Here is a 26,137-nt window from a genome sequence, read left to right on the forward strand (position 1 = left end):
TCAATTAATACTAGTCGTGCCCCAGTTTATATTTCCTTTCTTCCTTGTTTCCTTTTTTTCCCTACAGATGGTTACCTTCTTTCATTCAGTTTTATTTACTTATTTCTGATTATTCGTCACCTCGAGTTGCTCGTCTCTAACTGTCCTGGGAAACATATTGTCCCCTTGGTCAATGAAGCACATGGCTACCGGGTAACTATGACGACTGCTTAGCGACCCTTCGTGGAATCCATGCCGACGAATCATAATCTCGGCATGGCTCCCACCTCAATTGTCTGCAGTCACCGTAGTTACGCCTCGCCAACTTCCGTACGTCAAAACCCCATTGAATGACGCAAAATGATCCGCGTGAAGATTGCGTCAGCATTCGAGTGACGCTCTCACCTGGTATCGCAAAAAATAGCATTCACATTGAAACGCGAATCGTTACACCTATAAGACCAGATGCAAGCTGACCTCATTCATATATGCTGACATTTGTTCCTCAGGTAAGCCTACCATTAAATTATTCTGAAAGCAAGGCAATGTTTAGACAGGAAGCGTGTTGCCCAAACATCAGGTAAACACGCTGCGACTATGTGAAACTTAGACCGTAAAAGAAAAATATAGCTCTTAACTTAAAACATGACCTTTGTGATGTCGCATCTTCCTAAGAAGATGCTTCTTCGGTATTTAGGTTGAACAAGAATAACAAGCTATAAGCAAAATTCTAAATTTTATATTTTATTCTTATACCTATTGAAGTCTCTGTTAGCATGTGTGTGTGTATGAGAGAGAGATCATCGTATACTTCTCGCTCGACTACGGACATAATTACATTATAAACCATAGACCTTTTCAGTCATATCTTCCATTCATATACACTGATTATGCATAATATTAGCAAACGAGTATGTTTTTCTACTTGACATTTCTAATGCACGGACAGACACTTATCATCCATCACGCCTACTTTCTCGTATACCTTATTTTACATTTCAGCAAAAAAAGAAAGGCATATTGCGATTAGTTAAAATAAAATACATAAATGCTTGATGGATTAATCATACATAATACATAAACTTCTATTCAGTCATCAAGGCACGCTTAATATAAAACAGGTACAAGATGAGCAACTCCAACTCTTACTCTCTGACTTCATACATTTATGTTAAAGGTCTTGTGGGAAGTAATTTCAAAGAGACTGAGTGAAGCTCTGTGTAAGCTTCTCAGAACCACCAAACTGTCAAGACACAAACTTAAACATAAAACTCAAAACTATAACTAGGGGGAGAACCACTGTATTACTGGCCCGTAATCCCACCGTCGATTGAAAATAAAGTCCGGTAGATGTTTCTACGTTCAGCCAGCCTGGGTAGATTGTTCCTCGATTTGTCTCTCCTGAGTAATTTCTGATCAATTTACTTATATTAGTTCTATAAATGTAAAATTCGTTTCACTTTTGCGTCACACTCTACTATATCCCTATCCCACAATGTCATCAAAAATTTGCTTATTACTTAATTCTTTAGGTCTTGTGTCACGGATCAGTCCGTGCCTCCATGTTTTAAAGTTAGTTTAATCCCTTCGCTGTTTGTAAATTACAATGGTAAACAACATGCATTGATGAGTGAGAGCGTCAGCGAGGAAAGGGAGATCACTCTAGGAAAAGATAGAGAGAAGCAGACGGCATTGGCGGACATGCGAGTGGAAGGATGTTGTGTAAGTGTTCATGTTTTTTCGTAGATGATAGAAGTGATTCCTTGCCTAGAAAAGGTTTCTTTTTTCCTTTGTGTACATGGTGGTAAGTAGCTCCCTTGTGATCGGGGATTCGTGTAGATCTAATCTTGTCGCCTTCGGTGAAGCACTCAGCAGTGTGTAGATAGTGTGTACCGTGTGTACGTGGGCTTCGTGCGGCCAAAAAATGTAAATGAAATAATAAAATTGGAGCTGTGTGTGGACGAACTGCTGGTGCGATTATTAATTACATGATAAGAATTGAGATTAAGAGTGGAGGTTAGGATTAAAAATTAAGACTAAGAGTTATTTTAGTGCGACTGATCGGGGAAGACCCCGGATTGTAAACATTGCATGTACCGATAACTGTGTTTCGCCGATAGAATATTGTGTTGAGGCGGGTTATTGTTTATGCATATGTGACTTGAAGTTTGTGAAATCCTGAGCCATTCAGCAACTCATCTTGTGGACAGCCTCAGGCAATCGCTGTTTTGTGTGTGAAAGAACGCGTACGGACGTCGTGTGTGTGTGTGTTGTTCGAGAGTGAGAGCCGGCCTCCGTGGCATCTTGCTTCCTTGCTCTTAACTTAAATAGTTCTAAGTTTCAAAATATAAGTAGATAATAGGGAATTTATAAAGGTAATTTTGGCTGGGCAGGAAACTGTTTTCTTCCCGATCTCTTTCCTTCTCAAACTTTACACGTCTTTCTGCCGCACTGGCCTATTGATGCATGGCACAGCTGTGTGAATACTGGCGTACCGTGAACAATACTTTATCTTACATTCACAACAAGGGTCTACACATTTATAACAGTCAGGGGTGATAATTCGTGCCCCTGACAAAGCTACTGCTCATCAAGAAGTAGTCTAATAACTCCTTTCCGCTGTCGAAACACCACTATCATAAACAAGAAAAAAAATATCAAAGTCGTAAGTTTGTCCACAAAATTGAAATAATTTACATTTTTAGCTCAATCTTTTACTTTTGGCCTTGACAAGGTAAGCGTATACCTGTTTAACTCTGATGTGTGTGTTGCTTGTCCTGTTCCAGATTTATGAAATAATATCAGTACCCGAATGTCACCTATTTATTATCAAAGATATTCTTCCCTACTACACCTTTAAATCTGTCAGCCGAGGCGCTATGAATCATGGGAGTGCAAAAAGAATGAATTAAACAATGGCTCAGCAAAATAGCTTCTCACGTGGCAGGTGGGCGCCACAAAATTAATGACAACAGCGTGCTCACCTTCCTCCAACGAAAAACCGGTTTGGACTCCACTGAAGAGTTACCTTTTGTACGGACGTATACACAGCTGTTGGTTGGGTGGGGCAGGCTGGACTGTTTCTCCAACACAGGGCTGAGTGTCGCACGTGTGGTTCACGCCTGTTCACACAATATTTGAACATGTGTCGACAATCAAGAATGAGGCAGCAATCAGGATTTATAATCTTTATCCTGTTTTCAGGTATGTTTGAATTTTGTATGTATAATAAGTATACGTAAAACATTTTCTCATCCGCTTCTTTTGTTTTCTCACTGTGTAATGTTCTCTTGCTATAATATATATTATTTAATATTTGTGTGGTTATTTTGTGTCGTGTTTAGACAATAACGGCTAAAGATGTAAATATAACCTGACATTCTGTAGCATTCATTGACAAATGTTTTGTTCTTTAGCATCAGCACTGCAGCTACCTCAGTGTGTTGACCGAGGATGGATGCAGCTCAAAGAATCTGAAATGTTTACGATTACCTGCCAAGGATTTGTTACTGGCGACACGGTCAAGTGGTCTCTTGTGCTGCTCAGTGGTGTCAAGCAGCCAATAGGTGTTTGTCGGTCAGGTGAGGTCCAGTGCCAGACTGAGAACAGTGGCTTCATGGTGACCCGACCTTCACCTACCTTCAGTGCTGTCAGGGTCATTCAGAATGTTGGTTCTTTGGATGATCAGACGATCTCCTGTTCGGGTGATGATGATGCGAACACGCAGTTCTGTAACATTAAAGTTGTGTGTAAGTATATGGATAGTATACTAATAAAGTGATTATTTTAAGCCTTCATCTGTTTTAATAATAACTGAGCTTATAGAGTAACTGTAAAAAAGCACATTTTATGTAATCGACCATAAATTTTGCATAAAGCTCTCTCTGTTTGTGTGTGTTTCCCTTTCCTAGACGTCTATCTTTTCATTTATATATGCATTCACTCCTTTTTCTTTTGTTTGTTTTTTTATCTTTCACTGTTTCTCTATTCCTTTGTTTATTTAATTATTGATTCCTTCTTTGTTTGTTTGTTATCTTTTACTGTTTCTTTGTTCCTTAGTTCATTTACTTATTCGCTAATTCCTTGTTTGTTTGTTTGTTTGTTTGTTTGTTTGTTTGTTTGCTTGCTGTTTTTCACCTTTCATTGTTTCTTTATTGTTTTGTTGTTTCTCCCTGTCTTTTCTAAGCTCCCTATTCAAAAAAGTCATATGAAAACATTTAAAAATATTTAGCTAGTAATTTCAAACACAGATATGATGTAGCAACCCTTTCTAGACTTAAATGGAGAGAGTAAATCATCCTTCGAGCAAAAAGAATAATTGTATTGTAATGTCTCTGGTTGACTGAACAAACTTTACTCTGGTTTACTTTGCAGACGACAAATCTAACGTGTTCGTATTCGTCACTGGACCTGACGTCATTATAACCAACGGAACAGCTTCCGTCACCTTGAAGTGCACTGTCACCGGCCTCGTCACTGACGTACGTTTCATGTGGAGTAATGTCAAGTGTGATGCCCAGGCCTCGGATGGCAGCACGTGCATCTTCACGCCAATACCTCCACAGGATGATGGGAAGGTGGTCACGTGCACAGCGAATGTCTCCAAAAGTGATGGCAGTGGGAGGGAGGAGGCGTCAGCCTCGTATGCCGTCAGTTTGAGATGTGAGGGACTTTGTAACCTGGTGGTTACTTTGTTCCACGTTTGAAGCAAAAGGTTTAGAAATCTGCTCTTTCTGATCCTCGGGACTATACTGCCGCTTATAAGAAAATGATGCGTGATTTATCACTGGAGGTAATATGGGGAGGATGGAGAAGGTTTGGCCCCTTTACCGTGTTTTAGACATTAAGGATCGTGTACGGTCAGTCAACTATGGATCCCTTTTCTTTTCTGTTTATTTGTAAATAATTAAAGATTACTGAATGCTTAAAAATTGTCTATATTAAAACTGTAATCCATTCTTACCACGTTAAATCGACTGTATTTGTAATAAGCTGGGTGATAAACAACATCTCTTTCGTTCATACAAAACTTCTTACTACGAACAAAACTACCATACCCTCTACAGCCAAGTATTTTGAGATATAAAAATACTTTATAGTGTATAGTGTATTACACTAAGCATTTCTAGATATAATGTTAGGAAAGCAGCCTTTGAGAAACATTAACATGTAACTGTTGAGTGGTTTTTCCATACAGGCAAAACTTCAGCAATGAGTAAAAAATGATCTCTTGTACCTTTTATTTTGACTCAGGGACTAACTCACTTATCAATTCATCGATAAATTCATTCACATTTGATGTATTTATTTATTTCAGATCCACCCTTCACACCTCCAGTGATATCAAGTAACGTGCCAGACGTTGACTTCCGGTCTCGGGAGATCGTGACCCTCACGTGCAGGGTCAAAGGTGGCAAGCCTCCCGTCTCGGTTCTGCGCTTCGCTTGCGGGGGGAATGCAGCCAGCCGCAGTGACGTCACAGCAGATGGGACAGTGGCCAGTTCCTTGACCATCGTACCCGCTGACCTTGTGGATGCCTGCATCTGTTCTGCAGTTTGGTCTCCTGAACCTCAGCTTTACACAGCCACCGCCACCTGGTCCATAACACAGAGAGAAAGTCAGTGTTACTCAGTTTAACCTTCCTCTCTACCCACAGGGGTTCTCCTTTATCTTTCATATCTTCGTTAAACCGATCCTTTATTCATTCTATTTTTGAGAAGACCAAACACTTCATCTGGAACCCGTAGAAAGGGAAAGGGAGAAAGAGAAAGAGAGAAAGAGGGTGAGAAAGGAAGAAAGCAATAAAGATTAAAAGAAAGAACAAATTTCGCACCAGTATTTAGAGTAGACTTTCCTATGTTTATAGGTCTGTTTGTCGGAAAAAGTCTATTGTTTGAAGCCCATATAGGTTGGGATGCAAAACAAAGTTCGTTTCTTTCAAGGGTTATTAATTTCAAATAGCTAAACGTAGAAGTTTTGTTGGCAGTTTTATCACACATTAAAACACCAAAAATGTAGTCTAGCAGCCTTTTAGCCGCTGTGGAATGAGGGTTATTTCTGTCTCATTTTCTGGAAAGGCTCCACATCTTTATCCCTCCTCCGACTCTTTTTGATAGGTAAGGTCCCTATTGAAAAAGCAGGTTAGCTAGGACATGCTTCTCAATGAGACTTTACATGCACGAATAATGCAAGTTCTTGGTTGAACTGTATCTCACCCGAACGCAATAGGTGTAGCTTTCTGAGGACATCCAAAAACACACTATTCAGAACTGAATGTTGGTTATTAAGGAGAATTACCGAAGATAATTTATAGGCGTCTACGGATGTGAAATGAATGCGTTCTTTGTCTACAGTCCCTGCAAAGATCACGATGTTTTCTAGTAATGGATACACCAATGATGTGAGCATCAACGAAAGGGACAAAACTACCGTGACATTCAGATGTCAGGCCGATGGATACCCAGACCCCAGCCTCACACTAAAAGGTCCTGACAACAATACACTGACTACGACTCAAAGCAGAAGGGAATTAGGATACTTCATTACATCTGCAATATGCGAACATACAGGAGTTTACACCTGTGCTGCTGAAAACGGAATAGGTGCAAGGGATGAAGTTCGTAAACACCTGACAGTAAACTGTAAGTCTTTTTTCCCCATTTCGCTGCCCTTATAAGGAAAATTTCTCTATTTTCTGCAACGTTTTTTTTTATCATTAATGTTCATTAAAAATAAATGTCAACATTTTTTTGCTTGATAATCGTGCCTTTTGTTGTTGGTTATCAAACTTTTTTCAAGTAAACACTCAGAAGGGTATGTTTCAATGCTGAGTGTTACTGTAGAAATATAACTAATATATTACAGAAAAAATGAATTATTGCATATATGTATAATATATATAATATAATGTATATATAATACAAATGATCTGAAAAGAAGTGGAGGTCTGTGTGACGATTTCCTGCTTTTGTCCTCTGACTGATCAGATGCCAGCTGTTCCGACGGCTGAAAGCAGGGTCAAAAAGGTCATTTCCCTAGAACGGAGTGTGACATTAATTCTTGTTATAGCCGCTGTGAATCAATAGCCGATATAAAAGCAGTGCGAATGGTTGAACACAGTGCCAACCATCTTTGACAGTGCCAACAGAATCAAATGCCATGCTTGGCGTCTTGGCACAGAAATCTTCTCACGCGCACGCTTCGATGTCTGACAGAGTAGATTAAATGTTGTCTTAGTGGATCAGGTAGAAGAATAAAAGAAAAAAATATGTAAGCATTTATAAACAGATTAAGGAGAACGATCTTGGCTTAGCAGAACCAAATCCTGTTAGTGCAAGACTTGTTTGTTTACATATTTCAAGAAATGTTACAGTTACTACAGTCTCAAAATCTCTGAAGAGACGATATTGGTTGATCATGTGATCAGAACTGTTTCTAGAAATAAGGAAAGATATTACAGAGGAAAGAAAGCAAACAGCTACGGTAATGAACGTGGTCTTTATGCGCATGAGCAGACCATGAAAAAACGGTCATTCCATCCCAGAGATCGGAGCAAGCGACACCTGTGGAATGTATAACAGGAATTCAAAGGACAGGCAGGCTGGGATTGCACACATTCCAAAAGTCCACATGCTGGTCACATACCTCCCTCTTCACTGTCAGTGAGGAATTGTGTGCAGACCATCTTTTACCTAATGGCAGATAAGACCATACATAGATCATCATGCCTCGATGCACATCCTTCTCGTCGGCCAAGCAAATCAGTATCCGGCAAGCTTTCGAAAACCAAGCGCCACCCGCTTGACAAGGCCTGGGAATAGTATATTGCAAACTTAAAATTTGATTTCTTGATCTGTAAAGCCTTGATATTCTTTTCCGAGGCATTTGTTTGTCAGAAAAAACAAGAATACTGACCGAGGTCAAACCCCTTCCACACCCTCATGCTCAGATATACCAACCCTCCCTAACCCCCTGTTTCGTTACGCATGAATAGGGCGAGTGTTAAGGAATAGTGCAAAGCTTTTAGCATGAGATGTATTAAACTTAATCGAGAATCTTGACAGGATGTAAAACAAATTGGTTTCAACAAACATCCTCCTCAAACATTTCAAGGCAGACGAGAACATTGCAAAAGCAACCGAAGAGTGCATACATTTTTTCCAGAAGAACTACACACGGGGGAGGGGGAGACAGACATCACACAATTTCCTTTATTTTGGCGGAGTTGATCTTTCTTCACCATCCAACTCTCACACATCACACCATGTGAATATTTGTGATCAGACTGTATTCAGTGTCAAATTCTACAAGTTTTATCTTCCTACGCGCTTACACATTACAACATGAATATTTCTTTACAATCTGCATTCAGTATTTTCTTTTATGATTTGAACCAAAGTAATCTAATTTTTAAATGGTCTGATATCTTCAGAACTGGTCTTTATTTTCAGGTGCGCCAAGGTATTCTCCAAGAGACAAAAGCAGCAGTAGCCCTCAGATTCTGGAGACAGAACTGAGTCTAGAAATCATCGCCATCCCACCGCCCACCAACTTTACATTTACATATCAGGGAATCGATATGACCAATGAAGCATCGATTATTGTTGATGACATTGTGAACATCAGCTGCAAAGAGGATTCTGAACGAGAGTATGTCAGCACGTGCATAATAAGGCCAAAGACACGTTTAGAAAATGGAGTGTATCGAGTGAACATATCCAACCCTTTTGGCGGGCTTGAATACGTCTTCAAAGTTTTGTTTCAAGGTATGATACACATTTCTATTGTTTTCAGTCTGTGTGCTTATCTGTCTTTCTGTGGTTAAATAGAAGAGGTCAGACTTGAAGAAACGGTATCCAGATATTAAAAATTGCACTTTACTAGAACTTTACCGGAAATAATTTGTGCATTTGTGGAAGAAAGTTCCGTCTTTATTTGACAATACATTTGTTTCAGCTACAGTTTTCTTTACTTTAATAAAATATCTGCGCTAAAAAGGCTCCAAGCATGCTGACAGATGAAGACAGCTACCGTCATGCATGAGGAAAATTAAGATGAACTTATTTCCCTATCATTCTCCTAGAGCATGAATGTTTCTGCCGACCTGTTTTAAACTTCCTCTGGGGCATGCTGTTCTGTTTCTCTTATACATGGTTGACTGTAATATAATCTCATTTGCTTGCTTGGCCTAAGAGACAAATTAACCTGCCCTGTAATCCCTTTCTGTCATTTTGCTTAACATACATTACAGCAGAAATATGCGTTAGAGGAAATGGTATAACACACACACACACATTGTTTGCAAAGGGCACATTTTGTTCATTGTAACCTCCTCACAACCACATCTTCCCCGCAAAAATTATTTTACATGAACAGACAAAAACAATGTTCCTTCATCTTAACAAGCTTAATTTCTTTTTAGTTTTGCTAATTTTCAGCCCCAGCAAAAGTAACCCTGCTCAGCTTTAACGGTGCCAACAATTCGCTGACTGTCAGCGAGGAGGACCAACAGTCGATAAACATTACCTGCGAAGCTATGGGTTACCCCAAGCCGACATTGTTGCTAAGGCAACCAGGTGGAGCAGCCATGACCTCCGTCAAGAGCGCTTATCGGCTGTTACACACCTTGGCGTTCGTCAGGTGTGAAAACATGGGACTTTACACGTGCGTTGCTGACAACGGGGTGGATACTGCAGACCAGATGGAGCGGTTCTTAAACATTAATTGTGAGTGTTTAACTTACTGCACATGAATTTTGCTTATCTTTTTCTTTTATGCACTCCAACTCCTGTAAATGAGGATTGACACTGATATTTTTGTAGATAATATTTTGTCGCTTAAAACACATTTCATCTGCGTTACCATAAAGAATTAAGAGGGTTTATCGACGATAGGTATTTGGTAATTCAATGTGTGCGTGTTTAGGCGGTCCACGAAGGATTGGTACTGATGATTTAGATGAGATACCCCGACTCAACGGCACGACCATGCAAGTGGAGCTGATAGCCAATCCTGTTCCCTCAGTCTCTTCCTACATTTACAGAGATGAAACAGGCTCAAAGGACGGAATTCTTGCAACCGGCTTATTCGAGACAACTTGCGAAAGGGACTTAAATCTAACTTACATTGTGTTGTGTTTGATCAAACGGCTGCAGCCCTTGGATGACGGATTGTACGATGTTATCTTTACTAACCCCTATGGTAGTCTCGTCTTTGCCCTTCAGCTTGAAAATGCAGGTGTGTACCCGTATTTCTTACCTTTGATATGCCGTGAATTTGTCCAGATAATAAACTACAAATTTTCCTTTTTTTATTTTTTTATTTTTTTTGTGTGTGCTGAAGAAAGATACTTATTAGTCAAATGATGTGATTTGTCTTTTTGTGATTATAGATGTTGAAAGTCAGATCGATCATGATACATTTAAAAATTAAAAAACATGTTCAAAGATATATATATAAATAATATTTTACAGTTTAAAAAAAATACATTTAAAATAAATAAACTCATTTTTTGTGTTGTAGAAAGTGCAGCTGTTGCAAGTTTTACCCTCAACAACATCGCTTCCAAAGTTTTAGTCGTCAACGAGAGTGAGGCTGTGTCAGTTGAGCTGGAATGTAAAGTTTCGGGCAAACCCCTGCCCACCATAAAGCTAACGCAGCCAGACGGCGCTGTGCTCGCATCCTCCGTCTCCGCCGGTGAGGTTAAGTTCAGTCTGCCGCCAGCTGTGTGCGAAATGATGGGCCCTTACACCTGTGCTGCCGACAATGGTGTTGGGACACCGGACAAGATGCTACGTCACCTAATAGTCAATTGTGAGTTACCTGCATGCACGAAATAAGTTTTGTTCACACTCATGTAAATAAGGCTGTTAGTGGCTGGTAGTTTTATATTATCTTATTTTTATTTCTTCTGAAAATTGGATATATAAATATAATAGAATAATTATTAATTTTGCTTATATATTAACATGATTTAGAAAGCTCGTAGTTCATTTTTACACACACACACAAATCAAACATTACTGTACACTAAGGTTTAAGCGATCCGCTAGATACAGTATTCAGCAGAGACAGTTATTATTAACAAAAGGGATGTTTTTATATAAAGTGTCCTTTTTACCTACGAATCTCTTGCACAAATAGCTCCTTCATTTCCCCCCACACAAGAATAGTAATTTTTACCAGGAGTAGCTTTAGACAGGTATGCTAGTTGTAAGCAAGATGTTATCTACTCGCTAGAGACAGTTAATAGCTACAGCTTTTTCAAGATCTCAATCGTAAGAACTTGGGACAGTGGATTATAAGGCGACAAATGAATCTCAAGCGTCTTACAGGACTCGTGAACACTTTCTTGAGATAGTTACTTATGAGGTAAATTTACCTCTTCTTATATTCATAACTATGGCCCCTTGAGTTTATTAAGCACAAAGGCTCACCTTCTCCGGGTCAGGAAAACTTAACTCCGTCATTTCTACCTCACCAATTCTGTCTTCTTGTCTAACTTTCTGGGAAACTGAATTCCAAGTGAAGGAGAGAATTGGCCGTTTCCTTTTTTTTACTGTGAACCATTCGCAGTTCACTGTTGTTTGAAATCGCTAGAGTAGGAGATTATTTATTCTTCACCTTTCATAGAAATGCACAGGTGCATGACTGCACAGAGAGTTGGGGGAAAGTGAGGCAGCGACGGAGAGGAGATGGACTCCGCCCTCACATAAAAGCTTGTCCTGAGAAAAGTGAGGTTTTTAACAGTTCACTCTTCCTCGACCTGGGGTCATGGGGGTACATTACCTTTACCTTAAGGGTGCAGCACGGATATCACTAAAAGCACCTGTTATTAATGATAGCGAGGACTTGATGCGGCGATGCAAGAAGAATGTTAACAGTTGCACGCCTTGCCCATCCCTACCAGGATGATGATTTGAAGAAAAAGAAAAAAAACCGCTTGTTGTGTCAGTTTGATTGCATAGGTTCTACCGGCAACATAAACTGTTTATTTCGGTTTGGAATGGTGGTTAAGGGTATCGTTAGCCTGTTGTGGCTGCTATACTGATTTGTTTATGATAGAATTATACAGCAGCTGCTGCACTCTTCCTGGGGTCGATGCAATAGTTTGCTTTGGCCAACAAAACAGTGACAACATGTGGCGATGGGTTAAGATTATTTATTGAAGGGCCATTGCCCCATAGAAGAAGAGCAAGCAATGAAGAAAATACAATGTTACAGTCAATAGTACATAGATATAACAGCCGTAAATTACAAAAATCCCTTTAAATCAATTACCTATATACATAGATTAGTCTTCAAATGTTGATTGTCTGAAAGCAATATGCAATGTCAGATTCCTTACAAGTTGTTTCATTAGTTGATCTTAAAAAAAAAATTTATGCACCATTTTCTTTGTATGAAATGTTGTCAAGGCTAAATGTAGGCCAAACCGTCATTAAATAGTACTCAAAATTCATTTTTGAATATTTTGAACAGTGTGTGAGCTGCAGTACGCAGAATATCAAGAAAACCTCTCACTACTGTTAGTGTGATCTGCATATTTCTCTCATCTACACAAAACTTGTCGTTGTTTTAATTTACCTACATATTGTATCCCCTGATTCATCCACACAAAGCCAAACACAAGAGAAAAATAACTTTGTTCTAATATGAGGTACCCAGTTTATTTATCCCCTTTACATCTAAATCATAAAGCATTTTGTAAACTTTACGAGACAACCTATCATCATTCATTCAAATAGGTTTCAAAAAGTAACAAATACATCTAGTCACTGAATTTAATGCTATTGGGTGCCTGTAATTCACCTTAAACTAGATCATTTGGAATGCGCCTATCTACTCTCCCCACCCACCCACCCACCCCCCAAAAAAAATTAAGGAAAAAAAAAAGTGAATTTCTTCACAGTGTTGAGATGCCTCATCTAATCACCATAGTCCTGCACCATATTTTACGAGAGTGAACCTGTAAAACACCAGGGTGTGGAGATATAGACAGGTGCAGGGATGAGTAGACTAAAGCAGGGTGAATTTTTGGCTTGTGTAGACAACTGCACTGTAGTGCGAACTGTAGATCACTATGGTTGTAGTGTGATGTTTATTATTGCTGTGTAGACATTTATGGGAAGTAGGTTTGGATTATTCCAGTCAAAGTAGACTTATGTGAGATGTGAAAACTAGCTCAGAAAGAACTGTATACTACTGTCGAGGTTGTCTGGCATGACCTCCCGAGGAGTAGTTAAAGGGAAACAACCTCAGTATAGGTGTGCTAGCAGTATATCTCTTATTCTCTCCCTTGACTACACCGTCATTTCTATAATCTGTGTAATTCGTTACTTGATTTTTTATTTATTTATTTTTTGGTTCAAAAGTACATTCAAAAAATTAAATTTATAAACTAACGGACAGTAGTACAGCTTAAAGAACGAGATCTTTTTTTCTGTCACTCGAAGAGCTAACTCAGTGGGCTTGAGTTTTCTTTTTTAATGATTGCCTAGAACAAGAATAACATCGATCTTATGCTGCAAAACAGTAGACAGGAAAAAAGCTTTAAAATTTTTTTACACACACACACACACTGAAACATCAATTCTTCCGATGCTTTCTTTCTCTCCTTTTTTAAAATTTTGTTTTCCCTCTTTTTTCCCTGTACCTTCTCTGATCTATCTTTGCACTCACTTAACTACACAAACATTTTTCCTTAAAATTTAAATATATATTTTTTATTCATTAATTACAGGTGCGCCAAGACCTTTTTCTTTCAGCACACCTCAAAGTGTACTTGAGACACTTTCTCCAGGCGGGTTATATATTCGACTGATTGCCCACCCGGTTCCTGACAGGTTCACTTACACCTACCACTCAGATGCTATCCCTCGAGAAGACAAAGAAATCCCGGCTGGTGTTTTCACGACAAGCTGCGAGCAAGACAGACTCCTTGAGAATGTTGTCACGTGTCATTTATCAACCAATCAAACATTAGAGGAAGGCGAGTACAAACTGGCCGTCGGCAACCAAATGGGTTCTTCCGACTACTTATTCTGGGTGTCAGGTGAGGGATTCCGAAACAGTTTCTTACACAGTTTCTTACAACAGTTAGAAAAAAGAGATGTCATGTATTTTTTGAAGAACAAAACTCTTACAGGCAGGGCTTTGGGTGAGATAAACACACATTTGCTAGACTCCTAAATAATACCCTGTAACGAAATCTTCTCAAATCAGTGATACGTATTATGACAATTCAATAAATAAAAATAAATTCACAATTGCTTTGTAAGCAATATTCTCCTAAACCATAGGTTGGCAAAATACAAAGAGTACGACTGATCCTGTTTTCTAGTCCGACAACATGAACAAGTCCGACAAATGATTATTCAAGTACACTACGCATACCTTTTGGGCAATAAAAAGTGATGTAAATAAGTCTGTAGCATGTTTTCCAAGAAAAACATAAATATTACCGTGTTGTTGTTTTTTTTTTTTTTTGTTTTGTTTGTTTGTTTGTTTGGTTTTTTTTTTGTGTTTTTTTGTGTTGTTTTTTTTTTTTCTACAGCGGAAAAATCTGTTTCTGGAAGCACCCAAGGCTCTAACCTATCGACTGGGGAATTCGCCGGCATAATTGTGGGTGTCATGGTAGCCATCAGCATCATCATTATCGCCGTTGCCATTGCAGTGCATAGACAGAGTACGTCTTCTTTATTATTTTGCTTTTATTGAAGGTTAGAAGCAATACTGTTAGTAAAACTAGTACTGTTTTTTTCTCTGCCTTATGACAGTTTCATACACAAAGTATTCGACTGTGTTAGTGATACCCCGTACCTAAAAAATGTCTTTTTTTCCTCTTCTGTATTTGAGTCACCTTTATTCTAATTGGATTATGAAATTCATAAAAAATTCGTATTAATTTAGTTTCATTGCTAACATTTATCTTTTTTATTTGACACTTATTGTAAGAGATGAAGAACCCGATTTTGGAGAAATCGTGTGATTAAAACTATAACATTTTATCACATACACAACTGTTACTGCTTGATTGAAAAGGCGATTAAGCTTGGTTGTAATCTGGCATGGTTACTCAAAAATTCGTGTGAGTTTAGGTAAAATATAGGGTTTCAAACTGTATGGTCTCACAAAACAGACACACACACACACACACACATTAAACTGCACAAAAGAGTAGAGAAAAAGAATAAAAGCCAGCAGGAAAACCAGGCGGGACAAAGACTAGATACAGATATGTAAGCAGGGAGGCAATGATAATTTTTTTTTAAATCTACCTTTAGGATAGAGGAGAAGTCTAGTCGAGACAGAAAAGCCCATTTAGATAGATACTGCAAGTCTAGCAGCAGCAGCAGCAGCAGCAGCAGCAGCAACAACAACAACAACAACAACAACAACAACAACATTGTGTCCCTAGCAGTAATTTTAAGTCTAGGTGTTATTTGTAAAGCTGGGCGAGCCTGCATGAATGTGGAAAGGTGCTAAGGAAATGATGTTATTATTTATTAAGAGGTGTAAACATGATTATATAAAGGACATGTGCGTGCAGACTTTTTTTCTAACTTTTTCATGTTTCTGTTTTGGGCAGACAAAGGGAACCATTCACTTCATTAAATCCAAAAGAGAACATCAATATGCTCTGGGCAAAAAGAGTCGTTCGTAGAGCTTTAATATTTTGCATTTTTCCTATTCAATCAACGAATAAAACCATAAATGTCCATGCCAATGAGCAAATTGCATTGCAAACTTAAAGACTTAAAAGAGGATAATTGATGCTGAAAGTCCAAGACAGAAAGTAAATTTAGAACTATAATTTTAGTTTTGTTATCAATATCAAGGACGACATGTGTAAGTCTTCTGAGAGAAAGGCCATTTTTATTGGGTGTGTGCGTGCATGTGTGTGTGTGCGCGCGAGCTTTGAAGCGGCATAAAAACTTTATATTAAAAAGTAAATAGCTCTTAAACAAGTTATTTCATTAACTCTGACAGCAGAATTGCAAAAGTATTTTTAATGCGTTAGTTTAAGGGTTTGTATGTTTATACTTTTTTTTTTACAATATTTGATCTTGCTGCATGTATTTGTCCCATGATTTCTATATTATTAAAATAATCAAAGATTTTGTTACTCTGTGTACCATTGCATGGCTTGCGAGAATAGACTTGTGATGATGATGATTGATGATGATGAAGATGATGATGATGAATGCGGCAAGACAAAAGTATATTTTTAGATGCTACTTAAAAGCCTTGGTGCTTTCAGGGTACTAGTTCAATGCATCATGTGTGCGTGTGTGTTTGTTTGAAAGGGTGTGGAAATGGAAAGTTGTGCAGTGGTTCATTCTTAAAGATGACGACTTGTTTAAATTCCAACATCGAAAACGTTCTTTAAATCTGAAATCTACTAAAATAGATATATTTTAAAAAGGACAGTTAGCTTTATACATATATAATTACATAAACACATGCAAACATACATTTCCTTCATCCTGATAATCACGCATCCATAATTACCAATAAATCTCTCTCTTCACACACACACACGTTTACTCCAATACACATAAAAACCATTAAACACATTTATCCTTTTTATTGAATATAAGGTATATCAGGAATATGAGAGAGGTAACACTTGATAAATATAATATAGTGTGTGTTCAAATGTTTAAAGTACTGATGGCAAATATTCACTGGCTATGACTAACATTAAGAAGTATGAGTATGTTTTTGTCTTTGAAGAAATTGTTCGAGGACAAGCAAATATACCACACCCACAGAAACGTTCATTCCTCTTACTCGCTAACATGGTTCTCGTTGTCTCTTTTGTTTTGGGATACTGTATCAATATATAATTTGAACCACTATTTAAGCTCTCCAAATATGAACCGTCAGGGCCTCTTCAAGCTCGACTCACTTGACCTAAAAGACCCCAGGTCACGGCTGAGGTCACATTGTGACAACAGAGTTGTCTCCCAGCTGGCCATGAATTTTCTTTCTGTCCAAAGTCATCATCACAAGATGTCCTGCAAGCAAGAGAAGGAGATACTCCTCTTGTTTAATGAACAGAACCTAGCACGTCCTGGACCTAAACGAAAATAGATACTATTTACTAGATAAATGAAAATGTTTGTTTTGATTTCATGGAACCAAAGCAAATGTGTAGGCAGTACTTTTTTCTCTTTAGTGAAAAAATGTCTGTTAAATTTAATGTCTGTGTCATTGTTTAGTTGACTGACATTTTCTAGTGACCGTACAGCATTTTTTACATTTACCTTTTTTTTTACGAATCAGTCATCAGTTCTAATCTCAACATTTTCCCGCGAAACCTTTCGAGAGCCGGCCGATTTCAATCTGGGAGGACCTGACACAAAATTAAATAATGTAAATTGATAAAACATAGGAGTAATTCTGTATTTTGCTATCTAAATAGAAATTCTTTGTAGAATTTGTTATTTTTCTCTTAACATCAAAAATCAGTTTGTTTGATTTTATCATTGCAAACTTTTTTTCTATTTCATAATTCTTTGTCTTGTCAGATATACGTAATACGAACATAAATTATATATTCTGTTTGTCTTATTTGAGAAAATAGTAATAAATATTATTTGTGTGAAGATTTTTTTTAAAGATCATTTTATAATAATTTTCTTTGAAGTAAATGAATTCCTTTCTGAAGTTATTTTTATGAAGTCATTAAATACTGTGTTAAAGAAGTTCTTAGACTAAAAAAAAAAAAAAAAAAGAGAAATATTTATGCCTACCATCAGCTGTGTCCATGTTCTCAAATCTCTGTTGTCTCTCGTCCTCCACATCAGGATGGGAGAGTTTAATCTTTTCGTCGAGGTTGATATAAATTTCACCCGTCTCTTCCAAGTTTGCGGCGCCCTCTAGGAAACAAGGATTATCGTACATGACTATCTCATCGTCCATCGCTGCGGCTGCGCATGCTCCTTTCCTTCCATCCATGTGAAGGACTTCTTTGGATTTCTTTTTGTCCTTTTTTCCACCAGCAGGTTTTCTCCCCTTATTTTTGTCCACCGAGGCGTAGACGTCGTCATCTATCGCAGTCCTGACAGGTGGAGTGTTTTTCACCTTCGTCTTGTCCACAGAAGCGTAGACTTCCCCGTGGTCGGAGGAGTAGTCCAGCGCAGGCCTCTTGTACTGGGGCTTGGCACCTGACGCGTTTTCATTACCATGTGAAGGGTTCTTACGTCGCTTGTTGTCGTCAACAGAAGAGTAAACATCGACTGGAGCTGACGGGCCTGCCGCTGCCTCCTCCCTGTGTCTGCACCTGTCTGCTGCACAGCACTCGTGCGGATGGACAGGCCTGTGCACGGCTGGGGAGCCGTCGTTGTGGATTCTGACGTACTCGTTGTTCTGGCCGACGGACTGGTCACTGGCGTCCCGGCTGTTCCCGTTTCTAGCCTGGGTGTGCCCAATGTGTACCATTTCCCCCGCCACCCCGTAGAAGGTGTTGATGTGCTCTTCAAAATCGTCTGCAACTTAAGGAGGTTAAGCCTACATACTTCTCAACGTCTTGCTAAGGAATTCTTTTTATATTTCCTTTTATTTATTCTTAATTTCAAAGTGTTTATTAGCTCCCAGGTTGAAAAAACAATTATTACAGAAATTAATAAGGATTAGAACGTGTTTGCGTATTTGCAATGAATTAAAGTTTAAAAAAAAGTCAGAACTAGTAGTGGCATTCAAGGCTATGAACTTCAATGATAACAGAAATGTCATCCATCTGACAATTACATTTGAAACACTATTCAGGGAAGATTAAGCTGTATGTCTAACTGTTATAGAGTACATAATTTTCTGAATTACCCCCATTTAGTTTTTTCTTTGATTTGTACCTTTTTTTTTTAGTTTATTTCATTGCACAGTAGATGGTTATACTCACAAACAAAATTACATTTAGCATCAACACTAATAAGCACACCGGATAATCCATCAAACCATTCACATTTCTTCCTTCTACTATTTTTCCAGTCAATGCAAAATTGAACAAATAAACAAATATGTTTAAGTCTCTGACTTTAAAGTTATTTTTCGCCTTACTCGTAACTAATAAATAATTTTAAACTTTTGAATTGTTGAGAGGAAGTTGTGTGCAAAAAGGACATGTAGATAGCATGAAAAAGTAAATAGTAAATAACCAAAACTTACTGATAAAAGAAATAAAGGAACAATAATATCGTAAGCTTTTTTAAGACCTGAGACAAGATGTATTAACACAAGAAGTGGCAGTCTACGGATCCCAAACAAAATCACGTGATGTGTGATTCTCGTTTTTCTTCATGCAATACTCGAACCGAGGTCTCCGAAAGATATTCGCGGAGCGCCGAGTTAAGAAAGAAAAAAAACGAACTGTGGAAACTCGGTGCATTTATAAATCCATGCAATCTGCTGGAATGGTGCAATTTTTTTTAACAAATTAAAATTAAATCATAACAGGTGCCATAATAAAACAAATATTTGGTTTTATGACAGGAAGTTGATGGTTATTTGTGAATACAAAAAAAGTTTTGACACTTGACACTTATTTAAAACTAGAGAAAGTTTAGATACAGGTATTCACACTGTCAAGAGAAGTATACTTACTCTCGTTCCTTCGGCGACCCTCAGACCTGGCAGGGACAGATTTTGTAGATCCTGAAAGTACACAATTTTCAATTCCAGAAATAAGCTGTAGATTATAAATTATTATTACTTATCATATTTTCACCGTTCTTTTTATTTATATTTCTCAGTGCCATGATTGTTTGTCTTCTGTTACCTTGTAGACATGAGGGCGTTTGAAATACGACTAACAAATATCGATGTGAAAAACAGCTCCAATCATTTCATGGGTAACAATGAACATTCAATTAATTATTATAGAATGTGTGTACAACACGCCGACTACTTGCAAATGCTCACTATGCACTGATGAAACGTAACGGACGAAAACGGACTGAAAGAAGTCGTATTGTTGATGTCAGCGATAACAACGACAAGAGGACCTACTTTTTCTTTTTCGGATGACGATGATGATGGCTACTGTGATCCCGACTACAACAACACCTCCAGTGCCAGCTCCTGCAGCTATGATAAGGACATTAGAACCATTGCTCCCATTAGAACTTTTGTTGTCACCTGCACATAAATTGTTTGCTTTTTCAACATAGCTCCTCTTTTTTCGTTTTATTCTTTCTTTCTTTCTTTCTTTCTTTCTTTCTTTCTTTCTTTTCTTTCTTTCTTTCTTTCTTTCTTTCTTTCTTTCTTTCTTTCAATATAGTAGTAGTCATTGTGATTTTAAGCTGTCCTTTCTGTTTTCTTTTTACATTCTTAAAAACAAAACTTATCTGCATACTAAGAAAATTATATCAAACCATATCAAATAATAATACTAATCTCTAATAAAACATTGTGAGCTGCAAATTTTTTCCATCAACACAATCGTTTAGGTCTTCTCTTACCTGTAAATAATTTTATCAAACATGATCTACTTATGAAAATAATTGAATGGATTTTTATTTATCTTATCACTTAGCAAGTCTGTCTATAGCATAAGCTCCTACATAATACTTTCTCCTATTTGAGAGGAAAGTGTTCTCTTCTGTCTTCATCATGCTACAGTCACACCAAGAATTTATCATATTTATATAACATCTGTCTGTGCATATCTATAACTATCCTATACCTCTTTTCACAACATGTAATATGTAATTAAAGGCGAAGAAACGAATAATTAAATTTCATTAGATGCTTTAGCACTCAATTGTGAACTTATAATTTATAAGGGGTTACCTGGCGACTCTTAGGAGTTTCTGCTGACCCACTGGTCAGTCATTTATCAACTCTTACCCCCAAACCTTTATTATACAGTCACCTGTTGATGCATCAAGGTGCACCAGGTATTCAGACTATTCTTCCTACCTACACCTAAGCTACATACATGATACATCCCAATGGCACACAACGTATAGTATAATTTATATACATATAAAGCATGCGCATACTATGAACAATACATCATTGTAATCACAACATTTGTAGATGGTCAAATGTGTACACATTTTAAAAACAAAACAAAATTCAAAGGTAGAAAACATAACGCAGATAATACACAAGTAAACATTATAAACCAACACTGTAACACTGCCTGTAGTAAAACTTTAATGTTAAAAATCAGAAAAATTTCTAGCAATATTTCGTTACAATATCTCAGCACACACACAATTAAGACCACGACACACACCGATATACATACTTTTATTAGAAGTCAATTTTTTAACATAACACATTTCAAGAAATGTTGCATAAGTTTACACCTTGCGAAACAATATTACATAATTTGGAATGGGTAAAATAAATACAGTTTCTTAACAACTTGCTGAACAAACCAAAAGGCACCACACCAAGAGTTAACATAAATTTACACAAGTAACGGAAAATAATAAAAATACACAAATCCAGATTACTTAAAGACTTAATAGAAATACCCTTGTATGTATTTGTACCCTGGGCGACTACTTTGAATAAGAAATTCTAATTTATTAAGAATGTCTAAGGTATTTTGTACATCATCTCTATAAACACATTATGACTACATATCATGGCAACGTTCTTCTTTTATTAAAAATGTTAATTATAATCAAAGGATATGCAAATCCACGAACAGAACAGCAATCCCTGCAAACAAAGAAAATAAAAACAAACAAACAAAGCCATATTAAGACATGTTAGATCAAATGCCAGTCCTTTCTGACATTGATGTATGAGAAAGGAAGATTTACAGAGAAAAAAGAGAGTTACAGACGCGCTAACGAGCATCTGCAAGCGCGAGTATGCACCACACACGCACACACGGACACACACACACACACACACACACACACACACACACACACACACACACACAACACACACACACACACACAGACGCACGCACGAGCAGAAGCATGAAAGAGATGGAAGACATGTGACGCTTTGACTAAAGAAGAGAAAGAGAGATAACAGGGTAAAACACTGATACACATAACAATTATTGCCCTTGCTTTGTTGACCATCACGTGACCATCAGGTGATGATGTCTTTCTTCCCTTTGTGTGTCTCACTCTCGCACGTTGAGCCCTCAGATAAGCAACCTTTCACCTCTTGATAATTTCTTGAACCTAAATAATGAATTGTATTAGTTAGGCTACTCTTATTTAAACTTTTAAACTCAGATTAGGTTGAAGAAGGAAGCATGGCATGAAACAGTTCCGTCCTCAAGCACCGCATGACAGGGAAACATTAAAATAACCGGAAAGGACAAACTGAACAAGGGTTGTTGAAACCAATGAGGATCAAAGAGCATACTTCCCAGTTTTTCCAAAATATTTTAGTTTCGATTGTAGTGTTAGTGACCCACCAGCTGCAAAAATTTAGACAGGATCAAAAGAATTTATTGGACGAAATAAGAGCGATGTTATTAACGTGAATGGTGAGAAAAGAAATAATTAATATTTTACGAAATTTCACTCTGAGTTAAGAGAAAAAAACCCAAACATTTTCTTTGTCATTGCTTTCGACCACAGTGAAGTCTCCTAAACTCCCTGAAAAATGATCCTATGTAATCCCTTTGAATTTCGTATACAAAAGAACATTAAGAAACAATGAGTGTAAAATATTCGCCATTGTGACTTCGAGAAGAATGCACATACCAAACAAAATGTTTATAAAACCGGTCTTTCATAGTAAAATTGATAACAAACCTGTATATAGACACCGACATGATTTGTGACCTTCTCGACCTTTAATAATATTTTGCTGAAGATGATTCATGGTCGCTATGATCAGAATAAGGAAGTATGTAATAGGTTCGGCTCGAGAGTATACATATTTTAGCATAGGCTCTGCCTATGGTTCGTTTTAACATTAATAACGTAGAAATAACACTAGAATCAGAAAGATTTACAATCAAGGGGCATGCTTCCCAGAATTACCAAAATTAAAGATAACTAAGTCACGTGACATCCCATCTTTGGGTGTTCGTGAGACAGACAGGACGCTAGTGTCAAGCACGGACATCCTTAATTCCTCTCTCGATTGTTAGCAACTCTCCAAAGGAGGAGATAGAAACACACTTGCTATTGAACATCAGCGTCCTTAGAGGATGTACTGCAGAGACAAGTTTGAGAAAAACTTCCTGGCTAGCAGTTAAATCCTGTTTCTCGTTTATCTATTGAAGTTTCGAAATATATTTAGCGATGAGGAGCCATAAGGATGTAGATACCATATGTCTAATGCCCAATGGATGCGATTTGAAAGATTTCTTTCCAAAGTGACAATAGATAGCTTGTTTGTGTTTGTGTGTGTGTTTGTGTGTGTGTGTGTGTGTGTTGTGGGGCTGTTTATTTGCACGCGCGCACAGTTTGGGAGGACGTGCCATTACAACCATAGCCAATATTGTCCCAGTGTTCATCAACAGGATAACAATACAAGAGCCTACATCACAACCATTGACCATGTCTTAGTGTATGTCAAAAATATAATATTTCCGCAGTTCAGTTTACTTTAAGTTGTCCTTATAAGTATTAAAATGGTTTCCACAATCTAAGTCAGTATGAACAATACTACCCACATACAATGTAACTTCGTTACCTAAAAAAATTCTCCATCGGTGTGTATATATATATAGTGAGAGAGAGAGAGAAAGAAGAGCTTCATTACTTGCTTTTCTCATTTCTATTTTTCATCAACCTTGTGTGTCTGCTGCAACTTAACTACACTTCCCTGTGTACCAGCCAGAGATCAACTACAAAATTAACTTCACATGAATGCGTGAAATAATCGTCAATTTCGAAAGTCGCCAGCTATGGTGAAATATTTTATTTTAGTTTATATTAGAATATAATGAAAGCATAGAAAGACTTGTGCCAAAGTGGGAATTAAGCTACAAAAAGAGGGTACTTTTATTAGTGGTTAACAAAATTATGTAGTTCGTATAAACAGTAGAAAAAATGGTTAATACGAATAGCAAAAAAAAAAGTAAATGTTGGTTAACCGACTACTGATTTCTGATCCTGCATTTATCATTCTTGGGCAATAAACAGAAGAGTAAAGGAGATAAAGGCATACACATGGATAGAACATTTCGATAACACTGCTTTAAAAGGACCTTTCTAGCAGGAAGAGTTGATGTATATCAAGGAAGGTCGTGAATCTAGGTTGGTAATTTAAAAAAAGTTTAATAGAGAAGATCTCAGTTTATGAAAAGTATTTGTCTGGAAACACAAACATTCTCGTATCGATACATGCATTGAGCACAGCACTCATTACATTTATTTGTGATTAATTTAATTTAAAACTTAGGCATCATTTTAAACATTTGGCAAAGATAGAAGCAACAGACTGTGACTTATTTTTTTTTTTTTTATAGAAATGTTAGCCTCCGTGATCCTTAAGTCGAGCTTAGAATGTTATGTTTCATGCGATTGGACCCAATAGCTACTCGAGATAATATAATTTGTCCACAAATGGGTCATTGATCCTGAAAACTGTTTTGCTGTTTTCAAATAGAAACATTTTGCACTTTTTGCAGGTGGGGTTGGAGTAGAGGATACAGAAACATCATCATACAAGGCGAAACAATTATATAGATTACACTCCGGGAAAACAAATGTTTCGCAAACAGTTTTACTGGGACAGGACTGTCAAAAAGATTCAACAACAGAGTCGATTGAATGTCATGCACATCACATGACTTACCTTTGGTGACGTGACGTGCAGAAGACTGGAACGAGCTCTGGTGGCCGAGGGCTTGTGTTGCTTGCTTTATACGATGCGACACTGCGGACACAGTAAAGAGAAGAAGGGAGAGGAAGTTTGACCGTTAAGGCGAGGTACAGTTTCGATTCACCACGTCCAATTAAATCTTAACTAATGTCTGCAAGCGACCTTCTCACCGAAGTACGATTCGAACACCGCAGTAAGGACCACAACTAGTAAACTGTGAGAGTGGTCGGAACTTTGGATTTCCTGCAGCGTGCAGCAGGTTCAAATCCCCGGTTTGGGCGAAAATATTTCCTTGATCGTTGTCAGCCTGCTCATGCAAGCGCATTGTCGTGCTTAGCTTTGTCTTGACAGCCTCATCCAGTACTTTATACCACTACTTACCATACTCGTCCGCATGACTACAACCACTATCCTCATTAGCGAGGCTATTATCTATCATCAGTTACTAATCATCATCACCTACAGACTATTAATCATCTTTCCCTCTCCATCTCTATACCTTCATTTCTCTTATTTATTACTATTCATTCTTTTATTAATATTTATTTCTTCAACATTCGTCCTCAATTATTTTTTGTATGTCTCGAGCCTCTTTCCCCCATTTATCCCATCTCATCTCTATTTCTTCTTTATTTTCTTTTTGTCATTCATATTTGTTCCTTCTACATTCGTCAACAATTCTCTGTTATTTTTCATCGATCCTCTATTGACCATCCAACAGCCGGAACTACCATCCAGTCTCACTCATTAAAATTCATTCCGGGTCAACATCACCCACCTACTTATTGCTGGTCAATTAATATTGTAATCAAGTGTACATGTCATGATAAAGCCACGCCTCCAAAGGATTTTGTTCTTAAAGGAAGAGAGACTTTAACAAGGGTTCAATTTAATTTCTAGGCGTCTTATATTTCCGGTGAAAGTGTTTCCTACGGGAAGAGAAGACGTGCATAAAATTCACTTGTTAACTTCTCAGAACATTTAATAGATGATTTGTCAACTAGTATTAAAATAACTTCCAGGTCATCGTAAACAGATCATAGTTCAAATATTGCACTTGCTAAAAGTCACACACATTACTCAGAAATCGATGATAAAAACATCCTTATGGCAGGTGTGGCTACAGGAATCAACAACCAACAAAGAAAGCTTTAAATGCACAGTTAAAGAAAAACGAATAAACAGAAGGCATAACTGTTTTGAATGTTAGTGACAATTTTTTTTAAAAAACATAATTTCTGTAGGTGATCATTTCCTACAGGGAATACTTTCAAACTAAAAAAATAAAAGAGGCCTTCATTTGAATGTAAATAGAAAGACTTGTTTATATAAAGTTAACGGGAACTTATTAAGCTGTAGTATAAGAGACATCACAAGACAAGGATGGAGGTTA

The 26,137-nt window shown here is 37.5% G+C and overlaps 2 protein-coding genes across 3 annotated transcripts; one reads left to right on the plus strand and one right to left on the minus strand.

Moving 5' to 3' along the window:
- The first annotated feature begins 344 nt into the window (after positions 1-344).
- Positions 345-15,793, plus strand: LOC112568074 (hemicentin-1-like). Of its 2 annotated transcripts, none has more exons than XM_025245101.1 (13): positions 345-488; positions 2,766-3,183; positions 3,396-3,728; positions 4,354-4,641; positions 5,297-5,596; positions 6,333-6,620; positions 8,430-8,744; positions 9,417-9,704; positions 9,904-10,215; positions 10,501-10,791; positions 13,721-14,032; positions 14,534-14,665; positions 15,569-15,793. In XM_025245101.1, exons 2-13 carry the CDS (start codon positions 3,123-3,125, stop codon positions 15,592-15,594), a joined length of 2,946 nt encoding a protein of 981 aa, XP_025100886.1. In that variant the 5' UTR covers positions 345-488; positions 2,766-3,122; the 3' UTR covers positions 15,595-15,793. The 2 variants fall into 2 exon arrangements, with proteins under 2 accessions (XP_025100886.1, XP_025100887.1); XM_025245102.1 differs by lacking the exon at positions 345-488 and adding an exon at positions 1,683-1,701.
- A 758-nt stretch (positions 15,794-16,551) lies between these two features.
- Positions 16,552-20,247, minus strand: LOC112568075. Its single transcript, XM_025245103.1, has 5 exons — positions 19,990-20,247; positions 19,585-19,635; positions 17,739-18,479; positions 17,250-17,338; positions 16,552-17,000 (listed from the first exon to the last, which is right to left on the minus strand). Exons 3-4 carry the CDS (start codon positions 18,424-18,426, stop codon positions 17,265-17,267), a joined length of 762 nt encoding a protein of 253 aa, XP_025100888.1. The 5' UTR covers positions 18,427-18,479; positions 19,585-19,635; positions 19,990-20,247; the 3' UTR covers positions 16,552-17,000; positions 17,250-17,264.
- Positions 20,248-26,137: the final 5,890 nt, after the last annotated feature.

The sequence above is a fragment of the Pomacea canaliculata genome, linkage group LG7, assembly GCF_003073045.1.
Source record: "Pomacea canaliculata isolate SZHN2017 linkage group LG7, ASM307304v1, whole genome shotgun sequence".
In the NCBI taxonomy this organism is placed as follows: domain Eukaryota; kingdom Metazoa; phylum Mollusca; class Gastropoda; order Architaenioglossa; family Ampullariidae; genus Pomacea; species Pomacea canaliculata.

Coding starts and splice junctions, on each gene's coding strand:
- LOC112568074 (XM_025245101.1), top strand. CDS start 3,123: ATGTGTCGACAATCAAGAATGAGGCAGCAATCAGGATTTATAATCTTT. Junction 3,729..4,353: donor CTGTAACATTAAAGTTGTGT/GTAAGTATATGG, acceptor TTTACTTTGCAG/ACGACAAATCTAACGTGTTC. Junction 14,033..14,533: donor CTACTTATTCTGGGTGTCAG/GTGAGGGATTCC, acceptor TTTTTTCTACAG/CGGAAAAATCTGTTTCTGGA.
- LOC112568075 (XM_025245103.1), bottom strand. CDS start 18,426: ATGGTACACATTGGGCACACCCAGGCTAGAAACGGGAACAGCCGGGAC. Junction 17,339..17,738: donor GAACATGGACACAGCTGATG/GTAGGCATAAAT, acceptor ATTTTGTGTCAG/GTCCTCCCAGATTGAAATCG.